Source organism: Meriones unguiculatus, chromosome 4 (genome assembly GCF_030254825.1).
Source record: "Meriones unguiculatus strain TT.TT164.6M chromosome 4, Bangor_MerUng_6.1, whole genome shotgun sequence".
Classification (NCBI taxonomy): domain Eukaryota; kingdom Metazoa; phylum Chordata; class Mammalia; order Rodentia; family Muridae; genus Meriones; species Meriones unguiculatus.
Window position 1 is genome coordinate 118,451,908 of NC_083352.1, and position 13,378 is coordinate 118,465,285.

The 13,378-nt window shown below is 49.5% G+C and overlaps 1 protein-coding gene across 2 annotated transcripts in view; it reads right to left on the reverse strand.

The window, feature by feature from the left end:
- Positions 1-2,387: 2,387 nt before the first annotated feature.
- Plcg1 (phospholipase C gamma 1) overlaps positions 2,388-13,378 on the reverse strand; it is a 34,150-nt gene continuing 23,159 nt past the window's right edge. For both annotated transcript variants that reach the window (XM_021644352.2, XM_021644351.2), the window contains exons 14-33: positions 12,755-12,923; positions 12,544-12,666; positions 12,364-12,465; positions 12,095-12,282; positions 11,595-11,795; positions 11,401-11,520; positions 11,142-11,322; positions 10,240-10,317; positions 9,203-9,306; positions 8,880-8,976; positions 8,542-8,611; positions 7,645-7,802; positions 6,221-6,317; positions 5,864-6,088; positions 5,639-5,787; positions 4,567-4,681; positions 4,293-4,454; positions 4,101-4,189; positions 3,788-3,972; positions 2,388-3,598 (exon numbers count right to left, since the gene is read on the reverse strand). In XM_021644352.2, coding sequence (XP_021500027.1) covers positions 3,556-3,598; positions 3,788-3,972; positions 4,101-4,189; positions 4,293-4,454; positions 4,567-4,681; positions 5,639-5,787; positions 5,864-6,088; positions 6,221-6,317; positions 7,645-7,802; positions 8,542-8,611; positions 8,880-8,976; positions 9,203-9,306; positions 10,240-10,317; positions 11,142-11,322; positions 11,401-11,520; positions 11,595-11,795; positions 12,095-12,282; positions 12,364-12,465; positions 12,544-12,666; positions 12,755-12,923 — 2,656 coding nt within the window. In that variant the 3' untranslated portion in view covers positions 2,388-3,555. The remainder of the gene's footprint in view (positions 3,599-3,787; positions 3,973-4,100; positions 4,190-4,292; positions 4,455-4,566; positions 4,682-5,638; positions 5,788-5,863; positions 6,089-6,220; positions 6,318-7,644; positions 7,803-8,541; positions 8,612-8,879; positions 8,977-9,202; positions 9,307-10,239; positions 10,318-11,141; positions 11,323-11,400; positions 11,521-11,594; positions 11,796-12,094; positions 12,283-12,363; positions 12,466-12,543; positions 12,667-12,754; positions 12,924-13,378) is intronic.

Consider the following 13,378-nt stretch of genomic DNA (forward strand, 5'->3'; position numbering starts at 1 on the left):
AGTTCACTTGTCTTCCGCATTCCTGAGCTCAGTGATGGCTTCCATGTGAAACTGTGCTGAGTGAAAGAAGTCTGATCTTGGAGCCATGAGCTATGTGGTGTGAGGACATGGGCAAGTTTTCCTGTGTTCCTTTCTTTTTCTAGTGAGAAAAGGGTTGTCAGTAGAGCATGCTGTTTGCTAAGGAGGGCCTGTCACCATGCAAAAAGACCCGCAAGCCTTCTAAAGAACCAGTGTCAAACCCACACCTCCAAGACCTGAGCCTTGACTTGAACAACTGAATTTTGTTGGGATGGCTTCACTAGCCTATCACATAAGGAAAAGGGGACTCCCAAAATAAAGCCACCTGGAAAAGAACAAGGGGTAGCAGTTAAATAGCATCAGGAACTGCTCTTGATGTGGCCTCTCTCAAGGCCAGCTTGGGTTCTAAAGAAGTTGCCATGTTTTTGATCTCAAGAGCCAGATCATAGAACCTGACTAAAACTATCTTAAGTCCTTGGTGGGCATATTCAGAACACACTGAGGTAGAGATGGCAGCAGCAGCCTGCAGGGAGCTGCAGTCTTCCTGATAAGAACAGGCTGATATGTTCCAGGTAGGGGAAGCCTCTGAAGGCCAGATCCACTTAATTAAAATGCAAAGCAGGCCTGGGCTTGTTTTGGTCACTAAGTTAGTTTGGTGGAGTAACTTCACACTCACTCAGCACCCTTCAGTAGATCTGAAATGGTCAGAGATAATGGACAAGTTGAAAGACAAGTGGCTGTCTAGTCCTAGTCATCAGCTGAAGTTCAGGGTGACTCTGGCCAGAAGTGAGGCCCCAACTCTCTTTGTTATGGGCACAGCTACCTGTGAATGGATTTTCTTAGTAAAGGCCACAAACTGTTTATTACTTCTAACCACAGGGTTGTCAGTACTATGGCAAGAGGCAAAATGCCCCTGAAGTAGCAGGCAATGTTCTCTTGTGTTTACTGGTAACATTCAGTGATCCTTGGCTTGCTAGCCAAAAGGACACTTCTCCTGGCTTGTGTTCCTGGTACCACTGCCTTCCCTTCCAAAACTCTAGTCTTTTAGATTCCTATGTTGAAGCCAGTGGTTCTCAACCTGATCACTCATTTTTATGCCCCAGGGAGCAAGGCCTTGATAACTATTTTCCAGATGTACCTGAGGGTAGGTTTAAATACTACATATCTGAGATTCTACAGGTCATAACCAACTGGTTGAAAAGCAATGTTACCCAAGCTGTCACATGCAGGGATATGCTGGATGCATCATGCATGACAGCCACAGGATGCCAAGACATTAAGACCCAGGTCACTTATCCCTCACCAATATGTGTCCCCTTTGTTGGGTCTCCTGGATCACTGAACAGCAGTCAGGTTCACCTGGAGGATTTAAAGAGGTAAAACTGATCCTTAAATGTGCTTGTCTGAGAAGAAAACACTACTGGAAAGGAAATGTGATAAGGGGCCAAGGCAGGTGAATCACAGTTCTGTGAAGCTGTTTAAGGAAGGCAGAGCTGAATCTCTCCTGGAAGACTTGCTCAGGAAATGTGAGGTATCTATTGAAAAGTGAAGTGCTCAGCACCAAACAAATCTGTCATACAGCAGCATTGAGGACCAGCAAACATGGCTCCTACCTTCTCCTGGGCCACAGAACACAAGTGTAAACTCAGAGCTTCTGAGGACATGCTACATCACGTTCACCATGCCTGTGTGTAGAATCCCTCCCTTTTGTCTGCGATGGGCTAGGAAAACTTTAGACAAGTAATTCTCAACCTTCCTAATGCTGTGACCCCTTAATACAGTTTCTCATGTTGTGATGACCTCCAAACATAGTTATTTCGTTGCTACTTCATAACAAATTTTGCTACTGTTACGAATCATAATGTAAATATCTGACATGCAGGATATCTAAATATGCAATCCCTTTTTAACATACAGGTTGAAAACCACTGCTTTAGGTGAAAACTACAGATCCAGCCATCACTCAAGTGCTGTGTGACCTAAGTCGGCTAGTTAAGCAGTGTGTACCATGTGCTGCACTATGGGAGTTTTGTCCTGTTCCAGCAAAGTGCTGCAGGAAAGCCTCAAGAAGGAAACAGGCCTTCCTTGGCATATAGGCACAGAGGTTCTGGCTGGCAGTTAAGAGAGGCAGCATGTATCTAAATGCTACTCTTTTGGAATAGGTTTCTGTGCACTGGAGACTGGACTTGTTCCTAGGTTGGGTGGACTCAGCTATACCATTAGAAGACGAAGTGAGAGATGTTGCTTCACATTTCAGAGCCACAGGGAGGATCTGTGCGACTTCACAAGTCTTCAGGGATGCCATACCACACTTGCTTCTATTATCAATCAATCACCATACTCTCCTGAGCCCCCAAGAAACAAATCGGTTAAAAGAAAAAGGACATGAGGATGATTTATTTGGCAGTCAGATCTTAAGAGGGCAGCAGAACTAGCAAATGGCCAACCCTGAGCCCAAATGTGGGCAGTGGGTTTGCGTGTGCTGAATGCTGGCTATGCTGAGGCACCTTTGCGCCCACGGGCCTGGACCCCAGCCTCTGTTCCCAGAGTGAGGCTACCTTCCCAACCTTCCCATCTCCTTTGCATCTTTTCACCAAATACACAGAAGCTGTACCAAGCAGCAGCTTCATTCGGTACCTACTGCCTGACTCCACCTACCTATGTGTCCATTTCATTCCTAAGGGAAAGCATATTGAGTCTTCTTTGCCATAAAAACAAAAAAGCTCACTGGGGTAGACATTGCTCTTCTCTCTTTTCCTGCTCCTCCACCCTTCCTGACGGTGCCCTTTCCCAATAAACCAACCCACAGGGCTGTGTTCCCAAAGGATCTATGCTGGGTCTTCCCATCCAGAGTAAGGAGCAGGGCTGAATAACTTAGTTACAATACCATTGAGAAGAAAAAAAAAATAATACTGCTATTTTTATCATGATCCCCTGTATCTTTCAGGCTTGGGTAATGTTCCCAGCCATGGGCAATGTGCCCTTGTGCTGTCTTCCTCCTCAGGCAGAGCAGAGCCTTCTCCTTACAGGCCCTGCATTCCTCTGTTCTGGCTCCATGGCCAAACTGCAGGGCATCTATTCTTTCACCCTGACCAGCTGTGGTTTTAAAGCTACAGGACAATGTAAACTTTGTTTCCCTGGCCCAGCAAGGCTCTTCCTCCTCTTCTACTTTCAGGAATATCAGCAGCTCCTTGAAGCCTCCTATGCCACCAACTGAGGCAATTTCTCTCTCCAAGGGGCTTCAGCCCTGGTCCTGGCCCAAGATGGAAGGACCTACCTTCACATTCAGGGCCAGATGTGTGTGCTTAATGCGAGACACAGTACAGTTTTTTTTGCCTTCACCCAGAGCTGGGCATGGAGGCCCAAAACAATACATCTCATTAATGGCTTGGTTTTGTCTAGCCTTCACCGCTGGAATCCAGGCTCCAGGCTGTGAGACCAGGAAGGCTTTACAGTGGGCCGCTCCCAGAGAACCCAGTTCATGGCATTCCACAAGGTGGGCAGCAACTGCTGCTCTCCAACAAGGTAGGGGCACGATTAGAGGCGGTTGTCTCCATTGACCCGAGTCCTTCTGGGGGCCCTGAACAGAAGTGAAATGTCCTTACTGGCCTTGTAGCCAGATAGGACAACCCAAAGACACATAATTATTGCTTTTCCACACAGGAGAAAGCTGCCAAAGGATTGACCTCACAGAGTGCTATTCTTTCTGGCTCTGGCACCCTTCCTCCAAAGGTCCCACACTGGCCAGCTTCCCCTTCACCTCCCTCACCTTCGTTCCCGACTGTCGAAATGGTCTGCAAGATGCTCCTGGGAGATGCGGAAGTCTTCAAATGGCTGCTGGTATCGAGCTTCAAAGGACCCTTCCCGGGCCCGGGTATGGAACAGCTGGCTGGAGGCTTCTGAAGCCCGTTCCCGTAGGGACGTACCACTGAAGGGACTGAGGTCACCATTCTCCTGCTCAGCAAGGGGAAGTGCACAGAAGTTGAGGTCTCTTCTGCACCTCGGGGTCTATGACTGAGTCCTCTGCTCACTCTGCTGCAGAGTACTCTGCTGTTCTGACCAGCCCACTCTGCTGCAGTTACCTTAGCAGGGAAAATGTCAATCTTGATGAGCAGGGAGGCCAACTCCAGGTCTTCACTGTAGTTGTTCTTCAAAGGCACTGCTCTATATCCTAGGAGAAACACCTGTCTGAGCCTAACAAATGTTGAGCCAAGTAGATCAATCCCACCCTGACAGCAAGACCAAAGAACATCATGCTGAGGAAGATTCCTCACCTGTCTTCAGGCCTTTTACTAGGAATGTAGCCTGAGCCAAGAAGTTCTGGTCACTAAACATGTCTTCCTCATACACCACAAAGCGGAGAAAGGCAAACTCTGGGTTACTGATCTGGAAGTGGAACGGCTTGGCAGGCCACACGGGATTCAGTCCATTGTCGACTGTGAAAGCACAGCAAAAGCTCAGGCCACATCAAGAGGATGCAATGACTGGTGGAGAGAAGTCTTATCATCCCGGGAGAATGACTGATAATGGGGGAGAAGACTGTCTTACCTACAAACTCTGTCTTTTGCTTGGTGCTATCATACTCTGCTCCAGCCACCTCAATCTCCACGAAAGGACACACAATACCCCGGCCATTCTTTGGCAGATGCCTGGCCCCCAGCACCTGTGAGGCAGGCAGACAAAGATGAAGTGATAACTGTCTTCCTGCTCCCAACATCCTCATAGCAAAGGCTTGGAGAGCAAATCTAGGAAGAAAATGTGCCATGGAGGCAGTATGCCCCCTGCTGGGCCCTGAAGGTGCTGCCCATCAGGCCTCTTCACTGTTCCACTCCACAGCAAACTGTTGGCTATGAAAATCTGATCTTTAGCCAACTGTCATGTGTACTTTGCAGTCCACTTCATGTTAAATCCATGTCTGTTCCAATGTGGGAATCTTTTAAATTATTCTCTTTAGGGGGAAAGTCTGGGAAGCAGCAGTCATGTCTCCCTGCCCACCTGTGGCTCTCTGCTCCTAGTTGTGCCCAGGTGGCTATCCTTTCTCTTTCCAGACTCTGTTCTGGTCACCCCTGCTGATTCCCACAGCAAGGGCTGGGCTGACCCCTGTTCACAGCTCTTCTCCAGACATGTGCTGGGGAGCTCTATTCTAGGGACTAGGAAAGGCAGACAGGTGATGGCTGGTCACGCACTAGCAAGCCCAGGTTTTGCTTGCTCCTGGAGACAGGAGCCTGGCTCATCAGAGGTCCCTTCTAGCCTGAGTTTTTACCATTCTGACCAGGTTCTTCCTGCCAGGTAGTGACTTTTCATGGCTTAGCCTTAAGCCAACAAACAGACTGACTCTGTCAGCCAAACTGGCCATGGTCAGCACTGCTACCTCTGGGATCCCAACATTCACAGAGAACCTGTAGCTGGCTTTCCATGTCAGATGGTTCTGCTTCACGCTCAAGAACAGTACAAGATGAGTTCCCTTCCTCCACATAAGGCAGAAAATGCTGCTTACCTCTGGTTCAGTGCCTTCCCCACTTGTGCTGACCCAGCTGTCCCCCAACTTCTTAGCAGGATTAATATCAATATTCTTCACGAACCTTTTCCCACCCTAATGCACTCAAATGAATACACCCACCTCAATGCAGATGACACGGGGTTCCAGACCTCGGAGGCTGCTCTTATCAAAGGGGTCAAAGACTTCGTCTCTCATGGTGCTTGGCTGCAGCACATAGCCACAATGCCCACCAGCCATGAAGAGGGCCTGGTTCATCTGCATAGGCTTATCTGGAAAAGTGAGATTGCAGTGTATTCCAGTAGAATGGCCTTAAGTGTCCTCCCTACCCACAGAGGACCCCCTCACCTGGGGTCTGAAAATTGAGTGCTACAAGCTGGCTGCCGCAGATCCACATGGGCAGAGGATCGTAATTGGAGGAGTCCAGCCTTTGACCCTTGGGGTAGATACGAGAGAGTTGCAGCCGATTGTACTGGAGGAACTTCTTGCCTTTGGCCTTGTTCACATACTTCTCAGCCTTGGTTTCCGGAAAGGATGACATATCCCGGTAACAAGCACGTTCAGTGCCAATCTCTGAGCCAAACAGTGAGAACATGTATAGAGAGGCCTCCTTGTGCAGTGTGTGTAAGGGAGAGGGTATTAAACACTGCTCTCATTCCACCAGCCTCCTGGGCACATGCACACCACACCTGGCCCCAGCCTTACTCTCTTCATCAAAGGGAACAGGACGGCAGTAGACCACAAGCTCCGAAAGCTCCAAGGCGATCTTCTTCCTCCTCTCCATCATCTTCCCCTCAGTAAGCTGGTGACACACATAAGGCCTAGGCTGAGCCGTGCCCAGGAGAAGGAAGCTCCTGCCAGCCTTGGGCACACCCACACTTCAGCTATTCTGGGGCTGCCCCTTCCCAATACCAGCAGACAATAAACAAAACTACTGGCTCCGGTTTCATCCAAAAATTATCTTTTCCTTTGTCTCCAGGACATACTTACTCCCCAACAGTCTTGGGGTGGAAGCCTTACCATAATTTATGTCCCAAATGACCTCACAGGGAGCTCAAGGTGGGCAAAGCCTTCCTAGTAATGCTTTCTGATCATTCTCTACCCAGCCTCATCCTTGAGCAAAAACACTGCTTCCTGGTTCCCTGAAGCACTTAGGCCTTAAGCCCACTTGGCAATGTCTGTGCCTAAGATCTTTACTACCTCAATTCCCCATGGCAACACAATCTTCCTCCTCTCATACCTGATTTCCGTTGCAGCTTACTCAGACACCCCTGACAACGCTGTTTCTATTTTCCTCTTTCAGTGGTTCCTCTGTTTATACTCTTCCTTTTCTTTCCAGGCTAGTCCCAGGATCTAGCCCTTTAGCCACTGGCTCTTTCATGCCTTGACCTCCTCGACACACTAACAAAATCCTCAGCATCTCAATCCTTCCCTGCTTGGCTCAAGGTAGCTGTCCTCCAGTCTACAAATCTGTTCACCAAATGCACTGGGGGAACAGCCTCCAAGTAGAATTTCCTATACATCTGCAAATGCTTCACCAGGCATGGAAGAGTCCTCCTCCAGAAAGCTGGTCATTCCAAACAACTCCCAGCTCTCCATGGTTAGTCACTCCAGACTCGCTACAACCCACTGCCTAGTCAGACCATTAAGAGACCTCAATAGTGTCACTAGGAGTATCTGCTGCTGCTAGAGCCAATGGACACATTCTTACTGCACTACTGTAGCCCTCAGCACAGCAGAATCCTATTGCTGTGGGTATCTGCAACTTCTCTGCCTGCTGTCCCAGGCACACACCGTCACAATGTTTACCCAAGCCCTCTTCCTACCTTTAATACCTCATCTCTTCTACTCCTGCTTCTAGCCCAAGACCTCTCTTACCTCTTGCCTTATAAAGACTCATTCAGGTGATCCAGAGTATTTTATGTTCAACACTTCCTAAGCAATCACACTCCTGTCTTGAGCCTGTTCTTCTGGGTCCCTTTTTAAGGCCAGGCCATATCAGCAGCAAATATGCTACCTTCTCCAGAGGAGCTAGTTGGAGAGTTGGAGGCCTCCGCTAGCTGGCAGGGCCACATGCTGCCCTCAGAGCCTGCATCAGATGCACCTTCCAAGCTGTGGCACATTCTCACCCTGGCATCTGCAGTCTGGGCAACTTCCCGGATCTTTTTCACCCAGTCCTGTAACTCCTCCTGTGAGTCAGCTGCAACATCTAGGGACCAGTGAGCCACTGATGCCATGCTGATGGAGAAGACGAAGAGCCGGTTGTTCTTGCCCTCAGGACGAATGGCTGTTGAAGGTAAAATAACACAGAGCTGGGAATGCTATCTCTTTGTCCTTCACTCCACATCTTAGACCAATGGTTCTCAACCTTCCTAATGCTGTGACCCTTTTATACAATTCCTAATGTTTTGGTGACCCCCCAACCATAAAATTATTTTCATTGCTATTTCCTATCTAATTTGCCACTGTTATGAATGATGAATATCTGATATGCAGGATATCTGATATGCAAACCCTGTGAAAGGGTCATTTAACCTCCAAAGAGGTTCCAACCAACAGATTGAGAGCCATTGCCTTGGACGCTGGCTCAAAGGAATTCATTCCATTTCTCCTGGCCACGCTTTATAAGCAGGCAAGACTGGTGTGTACATCCAATTTACAGAGGCTACTATAACTCGCATATACTAGAATAGCTGTGGGGGGAACCAAGGCTCCAAACCAACTAAGACTCATGCCTCTTCCTTGGGGTCATGCCTTTTAGACCCCTCCCTAATCCATTTCCAAGCCTGTGGTCTATACCATTAGAACTGGATGTCAGCTTGTCAGCATCTGCCAACTTTTGACTCCACTGTACTTGGCACAGGGTAAGCATGCAGGGTAAAAGTTGGAGATGGGGTGACAAGGGAGTCTGGGGTTTCCAAAGTATAAAAGTAGCCTCTGGGGATCCAGCCACTGGCTTCCTCCCCAGGAGTAGGAGGAGCCACAAGGACACTAAGAGGAATCAAAAGACAGGAATTAAAGCTCACCAATCTGACAGGCTGGCACATCTAAGACCCCTCGCAGCAGGTCCCCCAGTGGGCTGTTGTCATCCAGGTGCTGTAGGAAGCAAAACCACAGGATGGTCAGCATGGCTGCTGCCTGCACAACTGAGGGTTTTTTTTTTTTTTGTTTTTGTTTTTTTGTTTTACTGTCTTCTGGGTATATTCATGATTAGCCAAGTATGATATAGGTATAGATACTAGAGTGTGGCCACACAGGATGTGTGATGGACTCACATGTGACAGGAAGGCCTGGGTGTGATAGACACATCAAAAGAGAACCTCGGAACAGGGAAACCTGTGACATTGTGTGGTTCCAGACATACCTCCCTCTCCGGCTCTAGGATTGCTGGGTTGATCATCTCTTCCACATAGTTAGAGGGGAACCACAGCTGCTTCTTCCCACCATAGTCCCCTCGCCACCTGCGGAAGCCACAGGGTACTGACTCCACCAACCGCCCCACACTCTCACAGGATCTTCTTAGGGGATTCCCACACATCAGTCAGGCCAAGGCAGACACTGCTAGTGAACATGAGACAGGTACTCGCAAAGCACACTGTCACAATGCTCTCAGTGCCAGCTCCATAGGGGTTCTGGACTCCTGTCCCACCACACCAGAGGCTCTCTAGCCTGTATGGCCTGTCTCACCAGCCACCATCTTGCTTTTCCACATTCTGGATGATGGCACTCTTGGTAAAGGTCAGCTCATCCTCTCTCTGGGCCTTGTAGTCAAAGAGGGCTTTTACTGCACACTGCAGAGGTGAGACAATGGGATTATACGGAGTAAAGCAAAGGGGCACTCCTCATCATTTGATCCAGTGCAGCATGTGGGGCACTCCTCAGCATTTGACCCAGTGCAGCATGTGGGGCACTCCTCATCATTTGACCCAGTGCAGCATGTGGGGCACTCCTCATCATTTGACCCAGTGCAGCATGTGGGGCACTCCTCAGCATTTGACCCAGTGCAGCATGTGGGGCACTCCTCATCATTTGGTCCAGTGCAGCCCATGCACACACACGTGCCTGGCCTATGCCATGGGAAGTACCACTCTTGGCAAGTAATCCTAGACACAGTTCTCAGTGCTGCCCTGTGGGAAATTTCAGGACAAGCAGGATGGGAAGATAGGGTTTTCTCCAGGGAAACTCCTGGCTGCCCAGGTGGAGTCTTTGGAGTCCTGTCCTGGGTCTGTTCCCCGAAGTCTAGGCTGGAGGTCCATAAGAGTAACTGCAGCAGTCCTATGTACCTTCCTACATAGTTAGGACTCTCCCTCTTCTCTGATGGCACTCAGGCTACTGGAGAGAGAATAAAAGATAGGGCAATCTGCTACACTAAAGAAAAGGGCAAAACCAAGAAAATTCTGCCTAAGAGACTTCATGATGAAGGGAATGACTGGCCAATATGGCATCTAGCTGCCTGCTCTTCTATTCATGGAAGACATGGGGGTCACTCTGAAGGAACAGTAACAAAGGGCCAGTGCTAACCCGAGACATGAAGTGGAAAGTGGTTTGGCCCTGGGAGATTTATGGTCATTTGCCAACCACATGTCTTTTACAACCTCTTGAGCCTCAGAAAACCACAACCAACAGTTGCTTCTCCACACCCACCACAAGCAGGCCAATGCAAGTCCCAAGCAGAAGGGGACCCTTCCTTCCTTGTGGTTTCCTGTGTCAAGGAAGATACTTACCTTGAAAGTCGGCATAGGGTTTGCCTCCACATAGAAACCAGGGTTGCGGCCCTCATACAAGGCCCCATAATCGGGTTCCTGGAAATAGGACACATCATGATCTGTTACCACCCCAGAACTGAGAAAATGCAGCTGCTAGCACAGCTGGCACTCTTCTATAAGCTGTCTGCCCCAGCTCACTGGGCCCTTGGCCTACTGGACTCCCCTGACTCCAAGGGGAGGGTGACTGTAGACATTCGGTTCACGGTCCTTTCTGGACTCTTACCTGAAGTCTACCACCTTGACTCCTGAAGACCCAAATGTCAACTACCCCTGGGTTGCTTCTGCTGAGCTGCCACCAGCACCACATACTCAATCATTTGTTCAGTGGCTGAGCCCAAGGTCAGGAAGAGATCCAACACACTTCTCCTGCCCCCTTTCCTACCATCTGAGCCCTGGCTTCAGGGGACAGTATGACCCTGACCAGGCTATGTCACAAATAATAACTCTCAACCAATCCTGTGAGATGCCTGCCTTCTACCAAAAACTACAATACTGGTCCAAGACCCTTGGCAACCTCCGCACTACCAAGCCCATGGTCTTCCCTCTAGAGCCTTCCCACAGGCCTGAGGCATCCATACAATTGCACCTAGTTTGTCCTCTGCCCAACACTCTAGACCATGCCCACGTTGCACACTTCACCCTATGTAAGCTCCCAGACCCTGCTACCCACCCCTTGGCTCATGGGGATCTTGCCCCCACCTACACACCATGGCTCCCAGTTACTCCCAGAGCTCCTGTGTGAACTCCCAAACACCCCAGGACTTGCTTTCAACACATCCAGAGACTGTTAAATTATGAGTATCCTCTAACTACACTGCCATACTCCACCCCAGACTCCCCCACCACCACTGTCTTCTCACCGCTGTCCCAATCTTCTCCAGTGCCTCCTCATTGATGGGGTAGCGAAGCTTCATTTTGCGGTACAGGGGATGCTTCTCATAGTAACTGATGAGGTCAACCAGGCTGTCAAACTCAGAGTTCCCCAGCATCACGGTCTGGCCTTCCTGCTGTACTCGACAGTGCTTGATCTTTCCCTCAGCCCTTCACAATGACAGGACAGTCAGCAGAGAGGACAGCACAGACCCCAGGAACAACTCATACCCATCTAGCATGCCTCACCGGAAAGAGATGGCATATGAGTTGGGCTCATTGCGTTTCCGCACCAGGAAGGCTCCATCCCGGGGTACGCGCATCAGCATATGTTCAGCCTGAGCTCTGGACAAGCTTGCATGGTACCACCTGAAAACCAGCAGAGTCAGGCCTTGACCAGTACTAGCCATGTTCCCTGCTCACCTCCCTGCCCCTTTCCTCACTCTTTGCTCTCATGGGCATTCGTCTGTGGGACAGGCTCTGAAAGGCGCATCTCAAACTCATTGCAGCGCAGGGGTACTTGCTGATAATGCGTGATGAGGTCATAGAGAGAGTCGAAGACAAGGTTATCTGTCAAGAAGAACTTAGGAGTCCCAGCATCCTGCCGGGAATGGATACGGCAGTGCTGTACTTTCCCATTCCGCCTGAGGGGAGACAGGACAGGAGAGTCATTAAAAATAGGTCAGCACTGCAAAGAATAAGTAACTAGGCAAGACATAAAGTTTCAAAAAGGGAGACCATTCTCCAGAGATGCTTGGAGAGTGGGCAGCCCTGCAGAAGGACATACAGATCAAACATGCATATTTAAGTGTGCACGTGACTGTGTAGAAAAGCACTGTCCCATGGAAAACATAGACCCAAGGCTGAAATGTTAACCGGTTATCTCTAGATACTGTCTACTACACACACGGACTACATAGGTATAATAGTAGATGTGGGTTACCAGAAAGACAGCGTGTAGTCACCCACGAAGGTCTCACTTTCTCGCACTAGGAACGAGCCATCAGGAGCCCCAGTCTCTATGCAGTACTCAGTGAGCAGGCGCTCGGCAATGTGCCGCCCATCGCGCCCAGCCCCGAGCTTACCATGGAACCACTTCTCACTCGAGTGCAGCTCTGTGCTGCCACTGGCCTAGACAGGAGACAACAGCAAAGATAGCCAATAACTATCAAGTTCTCATCCAGCTAAACCCATACTCCTGAACAATTCTACCTCCTTAGGCTCCTCTTCATCCTCATTGCCCTGGTCACTGCTGGTCTCTTCAGAGTAGTAGATCTTGCTGCTAGTCAGAACAAAGTAGTGTGGATACCACTCCTGCAATAGACCAAAGGGGACCTGTGAGCCAGAGTCCAACACACTGCCCCACCATGTCCAGGCTCAGCTAGACCTCACATGATTCACGGGGTCCTCCAAGTAGAGGATACCATTCTTGATGGAGTTACTGATGTCATTCTCCGAGTACATCACAGAGGTAGGCACCTCCTCATAGGCACTGCCCTCAGCCAGCTTCTTGTGCTGTGGAAGCAGACCAGGTCATAGCAAAACCATTCCACACCTAGCCCCAACTCCTAATGAAGGGTTTCTGCTATGAACATTGCCACACCTTAATAAGGATCTTTCTCTTGAGCTGGTTGGGTGAAGGAAGCCCGTCAGCAGCAATGTCCACTGGCTTGGTAAGGAGTGTGTCACCAAGCACCTTTTTGAAGTACTGAGCCATGTTTCTCTGCTGCGCAATGCTGCAGTGGTCCTCAATGGACAGGATGACTGGGTACCTGAAAGGCAGGGATAAGTACAGTGACACTGCTGCTACAGTTATTCTTGGTCAAACCTCAGTCCAAGTAGTTCCTTACAGAGTGAAATGACGCCAGTAAAGGGCCTGGGGCACTTTATCCACAGGACCCCTCCTCCAGAGAGAGGCAGCCTCGGGAGAGTGGAGGGGCACATCAGGAGGCAGCTAGGAGGAAGTGGGAACCAAGAAGTAGGAAGTGCTATAGAAGGGAGCCTCTGAGCTGGTCTAGTTATGAGGCTACCCTGTCAAAAGATATTCTATACCCAGGAAGGATGAGAAGCAGCCTCCAAATACAGCTTGAGGATCCTTTCAGTGCTTTGAGATTGGGGATTACAGGCTTGGTGGTAGCTAGCAACTGAGAATGGCTTACAGGAAACACATTCTCTTCTGTGCAACAAAGGAAAAGGAGACAGGAATGTTTTTTGAGGATGAGTTGAA